The sequence below is a fragment of the Fulmarus glacialis genome, unplaced genomic scaffold, assembly GCF_000690835.1.
Source record: "Fulmarus glacialis isolate BGI_N327 unplaced genomic scaffold, ASM69083v1 scaffold8972, whole genome shotgun sequence".
In the NCBI taxonomy this organism is placed as follows: Eukaryota; Metazoa; Chordata; class Aves; order Procellariiformes; family Procellariidae; genus Fulmarus; species Fulmarus glacialis.
In genome coordinates this window covers 1-12561 of record NW_009199791.1, presented here as the reverse complement: position 1 = coordinate 12561, position 12561 = coordinate 1, and the positions used below count along the sequence as shown (strand labels likewise).

Sequence of the window (12561 nt, the reverse complement as noted above, 5' to 3'; positions counted from 1 at the left end):
CTACAATAGACGAGAATGGTATTTTCGGAATTCTTTAATTAATTTCTTCTTCTGCTTTAAAGGAATAGTGAGGTCATTGTCCACCGCTTGAGCCAATGCAAGAACATACTGATTTGTTTGTTGTTTTTGATCTTCATATTCTTTAGTTGTCACGCGCTGACAGAAGGTGAAGCCTTTGTAAGAAATCAGAGGTTCAGATTAAGTTTAATGCATCATGTAAGAGCCTGATTAAAAAATATGATCAGAAACATAGGTATATTGATATTCCAGTTCAAATGTGATTACAATTCTCTACAAACAATGTGAAACATACAGCCCTCCACTGAGCATGGATGAACACCTAAACATGAATTGCAAAAATAAAATTGAAAAGCAATGTTACAATTGCAATATCACAGATGATTTTTTATTGCAAACAGGCCTGCAAGAAAAAAAGCCAATACAGTTCTTGCAAACAGAAGCCATAATGAAGAATGCTACATGACAAGAATGGCACCTTGTAGTTGTCATGATCCAATGATTCCCTGTGAGTGAATCAGATCCGTAGCAAGGCCCAGTATATAATGCAAATGAATAAGTACTTCGGAGAAACAGTTGACTCTGAATCACACCTGTCAATTCAGGAATAGAATTCAGGAACTTCTAGGTGACTATACAGCTCAGCATGGTTTGGGCACCAGAAGCAGAGGTGATGGAAGAGGCAGCAGTTCCAGGTGAGGGCAGAGCAAGGAACTGGAGCCCGAGAGATACGCAACTTAAGCACTATTCAGCTATAAAACGTTGTGAACCTATGCAGTAAAGTACTGCCCTGCAAGGATTCAGGCCCCGTCATTGGACAGATGAGTTCTGGCCTGAGGAAAGACTGGCATTCAGCAACTCCACACATTACTGAGCAAGTTGGTTGAACAAATGTCAATTGCCTAAAGGGGAAAAAATTCTTACTATTCCTTCTGTACAAACACCGTCTCCTTAAGGCTTCACATAGAGAGTGGTAATAACCTGAGCTGCCAGAATTTTCATGTGGACCTGTCCTTCCCTTCTTTTACAATGAGTCTGTCGAACAGCAAATGTGAAATGCTTTTTATGGTTTAGTAGCATCAGGTCAAGAAAACATAGTTCTTTCAAAAAGGGAAAGCTTAACAACCTCTGGCAAAGAGATTAACTCTTAAAACTTCAGGGTGGATCCTTTACTCCAGCGGTTTCAAGTGGCTTACTAGATTAAAACCAACCCCAGAGCTCCCTCAGTGTTTTTAGGAAAGTTTATTTCCAGCAGACCTAATGATCACGTTCCTGCAATAGAAGGACTCCTTTTCTTATCAGGGTCCCCCAGCCTTCCCTCCTGCTCCCACCTGCACTTCAGAAGTTCACCAGCTAAGAATGCTCAGTAGCTCTCAGGAAAGGTTTTCCTCCTGTCTCCTCCGTGAGAAAAGGGAAAATGACACCAGAACATGAGGCACACAGGAAAACAGGAATATGCCATGCTGGAGAGCTTACAATCAGCTCAGACTAGCTATTTCAACAAGCAGACTGAATCTATATGCATTTACAGATTGAAACTCCAAAACTTAGGGAGAATATAGTATGGGGTTTGTACTTCAGTTGTCTGTTCAATGTGCTAATGGAAATCACACAGGCTCCAAGAATACTGTAGACAGGCAACCCCTTCCTCTGTTGCTGATCTCTGTATTCTTTGACTACACAACATGTGATACTCAGAACGTTGAACTGGAAGCAATTTGGACACATTCTAGAACCCAACACGATGGTAAAAGATGGTAAAAGATTCTGTACCACAACTACTTCCCAAACAGCTGCTCTATTAAATATAGTATTAAACAGCACAATAACTTACAGTATTATTCAGTTCCCTAATGGTTTCTCTTCAATGTTTAAACACATAATGCACTGGCAATACAGAACTCAAAAGGAAGAAGCTGAAGAGTCAGAAAGAAATTCAATTATTTAAGCCAACCCTTTTAATCACAGTGCTGAAAGATATTTTTGGCAGCAAGGCCAGATGGAATGTTAACTCATAAAAGAAATGAGCTGGAAAACACTAATCCCACATACACACCAAGTGTCAAATGCCTTCCTTTCAGGCTACACTGTAAGTCTTAATCTCTTAATAAACTTTGTGCTTACCCAGTAAAGGAAGAGAGTTCTTCAAAACACTAAACAATCAAGGTCTGTGCTCAAGTCATCTATTAGAACCTCAAACTACTGAGGTCTATAAGAATTTTTAGGTGTCTCGCGACAGAAATATAAGAATGCTGTTCCTAAATACAAAATCACATCAAATTCATAAATCAAATTACAAGCAAGTCACTTCAGGAAGCACATTTTGCATTAATTTCTCCAGAAGTAATTATTTGGTAAAAAAAATTTTGTAACGTGTTCAAACTAGATAATTGATAGAATCCTTGTTCTCTAATATTCAGAGGTCAGTGTTTTGCTTATAGCAGATAATTTAATTATTTGGTGAATTAGCCACTAGTCACTTTAATGCTTCACTTCTAATAAAGGAAAAGAACACAGTCTATGCAAAATTATAGTCAACTGATAATAAATTGATTTGTATAGAAAGGGTTATATAAAAATGTGTATCACATCATCTACCTGAATCGATATCTGGATCTTGTCCTTCTAGCAAACTCTCAAGTCTCCGACTAGTTAGTTCCAGAAGAGTTAAAGGAGTCTGAAAATATAATCCAACAAAGAAAAAAGTTAAAAAAACAATACTTCTGTATTTTGAGAATCTAAAGCTTTCAGATGATCAATTTAAAAATCACATAATTAACTGCAGAAGAATCTATGCCTACATTTATTTAGGTACACATTCAGAATCTCTCAAAAAATTGCACTAAAACACCTCTACATATGTTTATTCCTGATATTTCTGGCCAAAGAAATAGGAGGCAAGATGTTCTAGGTGTTGTTTTCCACTGAACTACGGCAAAAACTGTAGTGTAGACCTTGAACTGATTTCAGCTTATATAATACAAAAGGCTCTCAACTGCAGTTGTGAAAGAGCAAGCCACCATCCACTCTGCTGGCACTGCTATGAAGCAGTGGGCACTTCATTTGTCAGATCTGGCTCCATCCCCAATCATGAATCAAAGCCCTAACCCTCATGTCAGAACGCTTAATAGCAAAAAAAAAAAAAAAAAAAGTATTTGATTTTGGCTGTATATTAACACATACAAAACTCACAGTAACCACTTGATACTTGCAAACTAAACTGGAGCTAATAAAAAAAAAAATCTCCCATGTCTCTTTAGCTGAGGTCAGAAGTGGAAATGAATGTGTTGCATAAGATCTAAAAAAGAGTATTTTATTGGAACCAAATCAATGCTTCTGTGTGGCTTATTTGTAACTGGACAATAAATGTTTAGAGCATTTTACAGCTATTGTACAACAGCTGAGATAATTAGTTCTTCTCTATCTAGGATACTGTTGTAATGAGGAATTTTATAATTGAGGAAAACAGCAGCAAAGCATCACAACTTTAACGCACTGGTTGAATTCAGAAAGTCAACATAGGGTCTGGGAAGATTGCTTCTTTTCACATGCATTACTATAATGAAACATAAATAAAGGAGACTATAAAATATATCTGTATATTTACATAACTGATCAAGTTAAATAGAAAGGCCATTTCATTTTGTGGTTCTATTTATTTTCTCTAATTTAGAAGTTAACATTTCAAAATACCAAAAGAAATTCTTAAGAGTTGTCAAAGTTGTACATGTCCGTTGGGGCACCAGAGCATGCCATCTTATATATCACTCAGAGTATGTCAGCTGACTTCTAAAGGAGAAAGACACTAAGAAGCCTAAAAATTTAGTAGACAGCGATCAGAAACAAGGTGCCAAAAGGCCTCTATAAAAATTTCTTAATACTTGAAATATTTTCTTAACACAAATGATGCAAATAAAGAGAGAGGATATTATATGTAAAGGATTGCAAAGCTCTCAAAAAACTGTCCTCCATAGTCTGAAATAGCTTCTTGCCCTACTGACTGTACCATTAAACTGTAACAGATGGAATATTAAACTCCGATCCTCAGACCTCTCATCTCCAAAAAGGAACTTCATGCCATTTAACATTTAAAATGACAAAGCCAATGAGGTAAGGAAAATGGTACCTTGAAGAGCTCGGAGTGATTGTCCATCAAAAACTGAGTCAGCAGTTCTGCCTGTGGTTTTGACAATGTCTTATTTTGTAAGATGAACTTTGTGCAAGTCTTGATGATCACTGATCTGTTATCAAACTAGAAAAAGAAAAACCCAGATTTGGCATTAGATTTACTTGCAATGTGTCAGCAAAGTCTAAGTATAACAGTGGGAAGAACATCTTGATATTTGTTTTAAAACAAACTGCATTGGAAGGTAGTAAACAGAATAATTCTAACTCGGGGCTGGGGGGGGAACAAGTTAGCTTTACTATGGGAAAGTGCTATTTCCCACACTAAACATAACAGATACTTACTTGTTTTTGTAATTTGTAGCCTTCAGATTCAGATGCAATGGCTATGAATGTCAGGAGTCTATGTAGTTCTTCTCGGATATTTGGTGCTAATAATTTTAAATAAAGTTGTGATGCCTCTAGTGCTTGATCTGTTTTTCCTTTTTCTGCAATGGAGTAAAACAGTGTATCCAGTGCAACTGCTCATTTTCAGAGTCAAGAATACATACTTAAATTCCAGTATTAACCCCATTTTTTTTGGTTTTTCCTTCCAAACAAAGCAGGTTATCTCAGTGACTTCTAAAACCTTTTGACAAGACTCAATACAGCATTTAATCAATATAAGCTTAAAACCTTTGTCCCATAGTTAGTCAGGGAACAGATGTACTTAGACAACATATACAGGATATTACTATATTCTGTGTACAATGTGCAAACACTGAAGTGATGTTTGCGCTGTTTGTGTTTACACACCTTCATATTATATTCCAGGATTCATCTCAAAGTAATTAGTGAGCTGAACAATTCTAACTTTCTCATTGCTTTGAGGTTTTGTTTGTTTATTTGGGGTTTTATTTTGTTTGTTTGGGTTTTTTTGGTTTCCTTTTTTTTGTTTGTTCGTTTTTTTGTTGTTGGTTGGTTGGCATTCCCCCCCCCCCCTTTTTTAAGCCATTAAGTTACAAGTTTCTCAAGGAAATGTGATAAGGTGGAAATAATCTCCTATAAAAATCCCTTCAGATGATAATTCTAGTTATCTTCACTTTGAAAGGGAGGAACTACCAAAAAGTCAAGTAACTTTCTTAAAGCAAGAGCAAGATAAGGGTGGACACAAGAATAGAACCTACATATGATTTTCTGGCCTCTGTCCTATTACTGGGACAGAGGTCATATTTTACAAGAAATAATCCAGGACTTTCAGGGATGTACCACAAGCCATTTGAAACCGTCTTTGTTTAAAAAGAACACCAAAAGAGCAAGTAAGTGACCCTTTTCCAAAAAAACGGGCAGACAAAAAAGCAGGAAAGAGAATTGCCAAAGGACACGATCAAGACAGGTAAAAGTGTAGATATGAAGACAGGAAGTTAAATCATTTCTAGAGAAAATTTTAAGAGTTTCTCCGATCTGTGATTAAAGCTTTACTGAGTTACTTTAAAAGACTGTAGGGGAAAAAAAAAAAAAAAAAAGAAAAAGTTTCAATGAAAAAAGGTTCAATAAACCACATGGACTAGTTTGACCAACTGCATTAATCTGTAACGTAAGTAGAGTACTCTAGATCTGTTTATTTTAAATGCAACAAGCACGGCAACATGTTTGCCCTCACAACAGATCTGTATTACCAGCCATCTTAAATCAAACTGTTTAACAACTGAGGGAAATACAGTTATAACCGTATATAGATTGATAAGAAAATGAAGTCGTACTTTAGCTAACTGCAGCACTTAAATTAATTTTGAAAGTGTTTTAAATATGTAGATGTTCGTAGCTAGTTTGAGCTCTCTCTTGCACTAGAGTCAGAACAGCAGCACTTTATTAAAGTAAGGTTAACTGCACTGGATTCTACTTGAAAATTTTTATTAGAATCCAAGTTGTTATGCACTGACGACCATAATCTATTCCATAGCACTGAGAGGGAAAAATGGTTGTAAAATAGTTAAGCACAATCTCCTAATAGTGATCTAGTATGAACTAGAACACAGCTGAGGACCAAGAACACAGACTAATATATTCAAACAAAGAATCATTTTCTAAAGATAAAATTATGGCTACCACTTCATCAAAAAGAAATAAAGCATTAGAAACTGCTTGTGAGATAGTCTTACTCAAGTTAGAAAGATGACAAAATTAAAGCAAGAATAAGAAAGCAGAATAGCCCTGGACATTCATGGGTCATGTAGTTCAGATCAAGCAGATACTTAATAAAGAAAAGACCTACAGACAAATAAAGCATTAGAGTAATTCAGCAGAATTACGGTACTGTCTTTTTCCCTTGCCTACAGATTTGGCTGTTTTGATTCTCTAATTTAGTAATATGCTATAATATTGGTCTATATCAGTTTTGTATTTAAAGTGCATACATGAACTATAATATCTTTAAGTGAACATTTAGCAGAAGTTACCAATAGCTAAGACAGTTATTTCAAATTGGCATATTTTTTTTGTGGATGGGTTATGTAATTTTGCAATAGTTTCCCTTTCATGACTTCTATTATAATTTAGTTTTTTTTTTCTCCGTAGCAAAATACTACTGATAAATATATTGCCTTCTGTATTTTCATGAGGTTTTGGCCACAGGATCCACCACTCTGCTCCAATTTTTACGCAGGCCAACTGTGCTCCTATGCCAGTAAGCTTATCATAGTTCTCTAAAAACCTGAAACTTTTGATAACACCCCATAGGCCCTACAGAACTGAAAAAGTAACAGGGCCTATTTAGAGTAGGATTAATCCTAAACTTGTATTTAAATTCAACCCTTCTGTTTTACTTGTGAGCGTATGTAGGGAGGGTTTTTTGGGGGATATCACAGCCTGAATCACAATCTCAACAGCCCCTTTTATCATTTTAAATAACTTCTATTACTAAAAAAAGCCCTAAGTCCAGAACTTACAAAACCTTATTCTGGTTAACAAGAAAAATTGACTGCAACGTGTCCTGGTTTCAGCTGGGATAGAGTCAGTTTTCTTCCCAGTAGCTGGTATAGTGCTGTGTTTTGGATTTAGTATGAGAATAATGTTGATAACGCATTGATGTTTTAGTTGTTGCTAAGTAGTGCTTACGCTAGTCAAGGACTTTTCAGCTTCCCATGCTCTGCCAGGTGCACAAGAAGCTAGGAGGGAGCACAGCCAGGACAGCTGACCCAAACTGGCCAAAGGGATATTCCATACCATATGACATCATGCTCAGCATATAAAGCTGGGGGAAGAAGAAGGAAGGGGGGGAGGAATTCAGAGTGATGGCATTTGTCTTCCCAAGCAACCGTTATGCATGATGGAGCCCTGCTTTCCTGGAGATGGCTGAACACCTGCCTGCTGATGGGAAGTAGAGAATTAATTCCTTGGTTTGCTTTGCTTGCGTGCGCAGCTTTTGCTTTACCTATTAAACTGTCTTTATCTCAATCCACGAGTTTTCTCATTTTTACTCTTCCAATTCTCTCCCCCATCCCACCGGGGGGGAGTGAGCGAGCAGCTGTGTGGGGCTTAGTTGCTGGCTGGGGTTAAATCACGACACAATGATTTTACTTTTATGTTATTAGTCACAAGTAGCAATAAGGGAAATTCTGACTAGCGGTAAGAAATTTTCACAATGAGAGTAGTTATATATTGAAAAGATCACACACAGAGGTTGGTGAATCTCTATCCTTGCAGATTTTCAAAATTCAGCTGGACCAGGCCCTAAGCAACTTGATCTAACTTTGAAATTTGTCCTTGCCTGGAGCAGAGGTTCCGACTAGCGACCTCGAGCATTCCCTTCCAACCTATAAATTAAAGTGCATCTGCAATAGCATTGCAAATGGTGTTATGATTCAGTCAATTAACGCTTAGTAAGTTACATCCTTTATACAGCTTTCACTTGTATTTTTTGTTCCAGGTTGCTCTTACCTATAAGTTCTATAATTCCTGAATGAATATCGAGATCCTGAGTGGCAAGAAGGCAGTCCTTCTTTTGACTATAATACTTTATTATAATGTCAAAAAGAATCTTCTTGTACATATTCAGACTGCTGGATTTGTTAGTGCTTTGTGGTAATTGCTGACTAACCATCACTATGAATTGGTCTGGGAAATACTCCAAGCATTCAATTGCAGCATAGAGCCATTTGTCAAGCCTGTAGAAGGAAAAGTTAGTTTTAGTGCTTACTTTAAAATGCTCTGCCTATTCTTATTTAATCCTTTAAAGAAAATTAGATAGAAATAACCACGCAGGTATAGTCACACATTTGAACCACAGCATTAAACCTGTTGCTTATTAAATAGTTTATGTAACTTACTTCACTATAGTAGTTCAAGGACCTGCTCAAATTAAGCAACTTCCATGGTTTTCCCATGCTGCAGACAATACATCTGAGGTATGCCCAGATCAAAACAAGCTGCAATCACGCCAGACTATCACTGATCCGAGGACACTTGCCTGATTCAGCTAGTATTTAAAATCAACCACCACCCCACTATTACTCCAACACACACAATGAAAACCCACCAGGGCTAACCAGGGTGAAAAAGCAAGGGACCAGATCTCTACGGAAGAGAAACAAGACAATTAGTTTGAAAACAGAGAAAAATAAAAACAGTTTAAATCCCAGAAGACTGTGGAAGCAGTCCTACTGCAAAAGCATGAGTTTTCTTAAGCATTTGTTGCCTGTATGACTTAACTAGGGAGAGAAAATGTAAGGAGAACCGAAAATTCAGGTAGACAACTCATTGTTCAGAGAGGCTGGAAGGTCAGAGGAAAAAGTCACTAACTCAACCGTTTTGTACAGAAGAAATCTAAAACTATAGAACTGTGGGGGGCAGAGAGAGAATGACTTTTATCTGACTCTCTGGATATAAAATAATTTGAACTGAATCAATAACTTGTGAAAAGATGCAAATATTATTTAAGATCCACAGAATCTTATTTTTAGCACGGAGAGCAGAAACAAAGATTTTGAACTTGCTGCTGGACAGCTAGATAAGCATGAACTTTTGTTAGAACTGCTGCAGCCAACAAGGATTGTGGAACTCTTGGATGCATAAATGGGGTAATACAGTAAAGTAGAAATAGGATCATGACCTCCCTTTAGTTATGATCCCATGAGCAGTGCAATCACTGCAAGCAGGATTTGATTACAGTTTTTAAGTACCTACATGCAGAGCACGTAGATTATTTCAAGCATAACATGACACTACTTGAAAACTGAAGACAGAAAATTTGAGATATAAATTATGCTTATTCCCCCACCTCCATATTGGGAGCAATTAATCCTACAACTATTTGTAATACTGGTGGCTATTCTTCATACCTAGAATCTTCCATTTCTCAGGCATGCTATAAGCCAGACCTAAATAATATACTGTCTACAAAGATGCTACTCGAGCTCCGCACTTAAGTAATTGCAGAATAAAGTAATGAAGCAAGTACTGAATTTTCTCAACACTCATCTGCTATATTAGCAAAGACCCAAATGTTAGAGACACTTAACACAGAATAACACAGAGTAAGAACCACATATGAGATATTTTAAGAGACATAAACCCACCAATCACACCATCAAGTACAACGGAAGTATAAAGCTCAAAAGAAACAGTGTTCGATAAGCCATTCTGGGAGGAAAAACCCATGGAGTTAAGGTGCTATCCAGCAATAAATCTAGTTTGGAACCAGGAGTTTCATTAGCTTATATAAAACTCTAAACATATGTAAAAATATTACTATTTTCTGCCTGAAACAAGAATACATAAGAACTATAAGAAAGAATTTCTTTAGGTACACAGATTGACCTCAATCTCACAAACTTATAACAACTGTATTGATTTTACAGAAATAAGCATTACTAAGACATACTGACATAAGGAGACATGCCTTGACATATTCTTTAAAAGTACATGCTAAGATAGAGATCAGGCCAAGTGCAGTCAACAGGAACACTACAAAAATAAGAGAACATCTAAGAAAAAGAGCACTGATGACATGCAGCCACTTTTATATTCTCATGATATAAGCATTCTTCAGTGCTACAGTTTAGCTTCTCCTTTTCTGTTGCTAAAATAGATGCCTTATTGACTTTGTATCTTCACAGCATCACCACCAGGAACTGTGACAAACAAACTAAAAGCCTCAGAATAATTTTTTTCAAATTCTAATATCTGTTATAGAGACCTAAGAGTGAAGTGTCTGGTCTAGGAACTATGAGTGTTTTCGACACTTGAAGGTAAAGTTTTAATGTATACTTAAAATCCTCAAATGTCCAATCCTAAACATATACTTTTTGTGAATTCCCTCACCACTTCTGAAGTCAACAAAGAGAAGTACATTAATGCCACCCCTGTCTACAAGTATACAAGTGTAATGATGTCTATTTTGTTCACTTAACACAAATCTTTGAATGAGAGTAAAATACAGCGCTTACTAACAAATCCATTTTATAGATGTATAACTTACTCAGGCAAGTTTAAGCTACATGTAACCTCTCTGTCCAGGAAAGTATTTGAGATAATCAGGTCTTCTTCTTTGCCAAAACAGTCTGGTTTTGTCTTCACTGAAGACACCAAGATATCTTCTAGAAGTGGAACATCAATTAACTGCAGCAGTCGTAGCAGAGTTTGCTGTTTCCAGACATCTTCTATTACTGATACCATAAACAAACAAAAAAACACCCTCAGAACTAAGATCTTACGTAAAACACTAACCTTCATTTTTACTCACTCAAGAATGTTTTAAGTGTTCAAAGAAAACAAGGTAACAGCACAGTGTGAAGTTTCTGTGTTGGGGAAGAAGGGATCAAAATAGGAATGCTAAGAAATAAGGCTTTAAAGAGAACATCTCTCTCCCCCATCATATTAGAATTAGTAATAACCTACCCTAATTAGTAATACGTACCAGAAAAGACAAATGAACAGCAAAGGAATAATGTAATACAGGTGTACTTAATCTTAAAAACTATTTCCTTCTGAAGTGGTATTTGCATAAGTAGAATAGCACCATCCTGCAAAAACTTAATCCTGTTTTGTTTCCTTCAGTTTACTTAATATGAGCATTTACTCATTTAGCACTCATTTAGCTATTTTGTCATTAGTGACATGTTAAATTTAGGACTCTGAGGGGCAGTGTTTAACAGAAATGAGGTACTCACTCCAAGCAGATACAGTGAAGAACAGTCAGGTTTTTAAAAGAAAAATTCAATCCTCACCTCTTTTTGAAAGCAGATGAGTTGGTTCATTAACCATGATCTTTGGAGGTAAAGATGCATGAACATTTATTGATCGAAAAAGCTCCTCTACCCTCTTTTTATTGGATGCTTCTAATGCTAAGGGGTTTGAAAGTGTTGTTTCACACTTCGTTCTGCTTAGGAGGAAAAAAAAAATTAGATGTATAACAAATAGGATCAGGACACATTTATCTTTCCATCACTTCCTAAATTGCTATTAAATCAGGACTTTAGGGCTTCATTGTATCTATCCCGCTGCTAGAAAACCAATCATCCACATCTGCTTTGTGGAAAGGGCAAGGATATTGATTCCAAATACTGTTTTTTAGTTCTATTTCTTTTACCAGCTTCCAGCAAGTAGCTCATTCATGCCAATGAGCTCATTCTCAGATTTCAGCACAATTGATTGCAAAACAAAATGATTCCTAGGCTTATGCTACTGTGCCAACCTCTATTCTAAATAACAAAGGGTAGATCAAAGCAGTTCAACATTACCAAGAACTATTAGGTAGCATCTGCGATTTGGGCGTGACATTTCTCAAAACTGGCACATAGTTTTCAAAAGTCTCCAATACCTGGGTTAGATAGATGTAACTTCATCTACAGTTAACCGGCCTTAACAGGTTAAAAAAAAAAAAAAAAAAAAAAAAAAGAAATCAGAATAGTTCAGAGTAACTCACTTGGAATGTCTTTTTGTCTTCTGTTTGCAGATTTGCTCAGGAGACAAGCTCTCATTATCTTTATTCTTTCTTGGAAGAAGAGAAGTAAGACTGCTATCTACAAATTTGTAGAGACTAGTGTTTGTATCTTCAAACTCTGTTTCTTTCTCATTCTTGAATAAGTAAAGCTTTGCTCCAACCGGCTCAAACACCTTGTGATCCATCAATGCTTGGCATACACGGACTCCTTTCAGCCGAGAAATATCATTGCAGCTTAGGTACATGCTTTGCATAAGATGGCTCAGTACCACATCAACAGCATTTGAGCCAGTGAAACAGTTTTTATATGTTTTCAGATGTTGTCTACGTCTTTTGATTTCCACCTGACTGTGAAGAGCATGAATAATACTATTCCACAGCTGAGTTGCTTGAAAAGGACCACCAAAATCTGCAAAATATTTATATGAAAGTTTTACAATGTTTATAAAGCTTTATTTTAACATTTTAAAAAATATTTTTACTCGGTGAAGTTAATT

At 36.4% G+C, this 12561-nt stretch overlaps 1 protein-coding gene across 1 annotated transcript; it reads right to left on the bottom strand.

Moving 5' to 3' along the window:
• On the bottom strand, positions 1-12473 carry DEPDC4 (DEP domain containing 4; the record flags this gene model as incomplete). The annotated part of the gene is made up of 8 exons (XM_009573370.1): positions 1-173; positions 2617-2695; positions 4145-4270; positions 4489-4631; positions 8062-8288; positions 10601-10787; positions 11349-11503; positions 12047-12473. Coding segments are annotated over 8 exons (1517 nt in total), but the record flags the coding sequence as incomplete, so codon positions are not given.
• Positions 12474-12561: the final 88 nt, after the last annotated feature.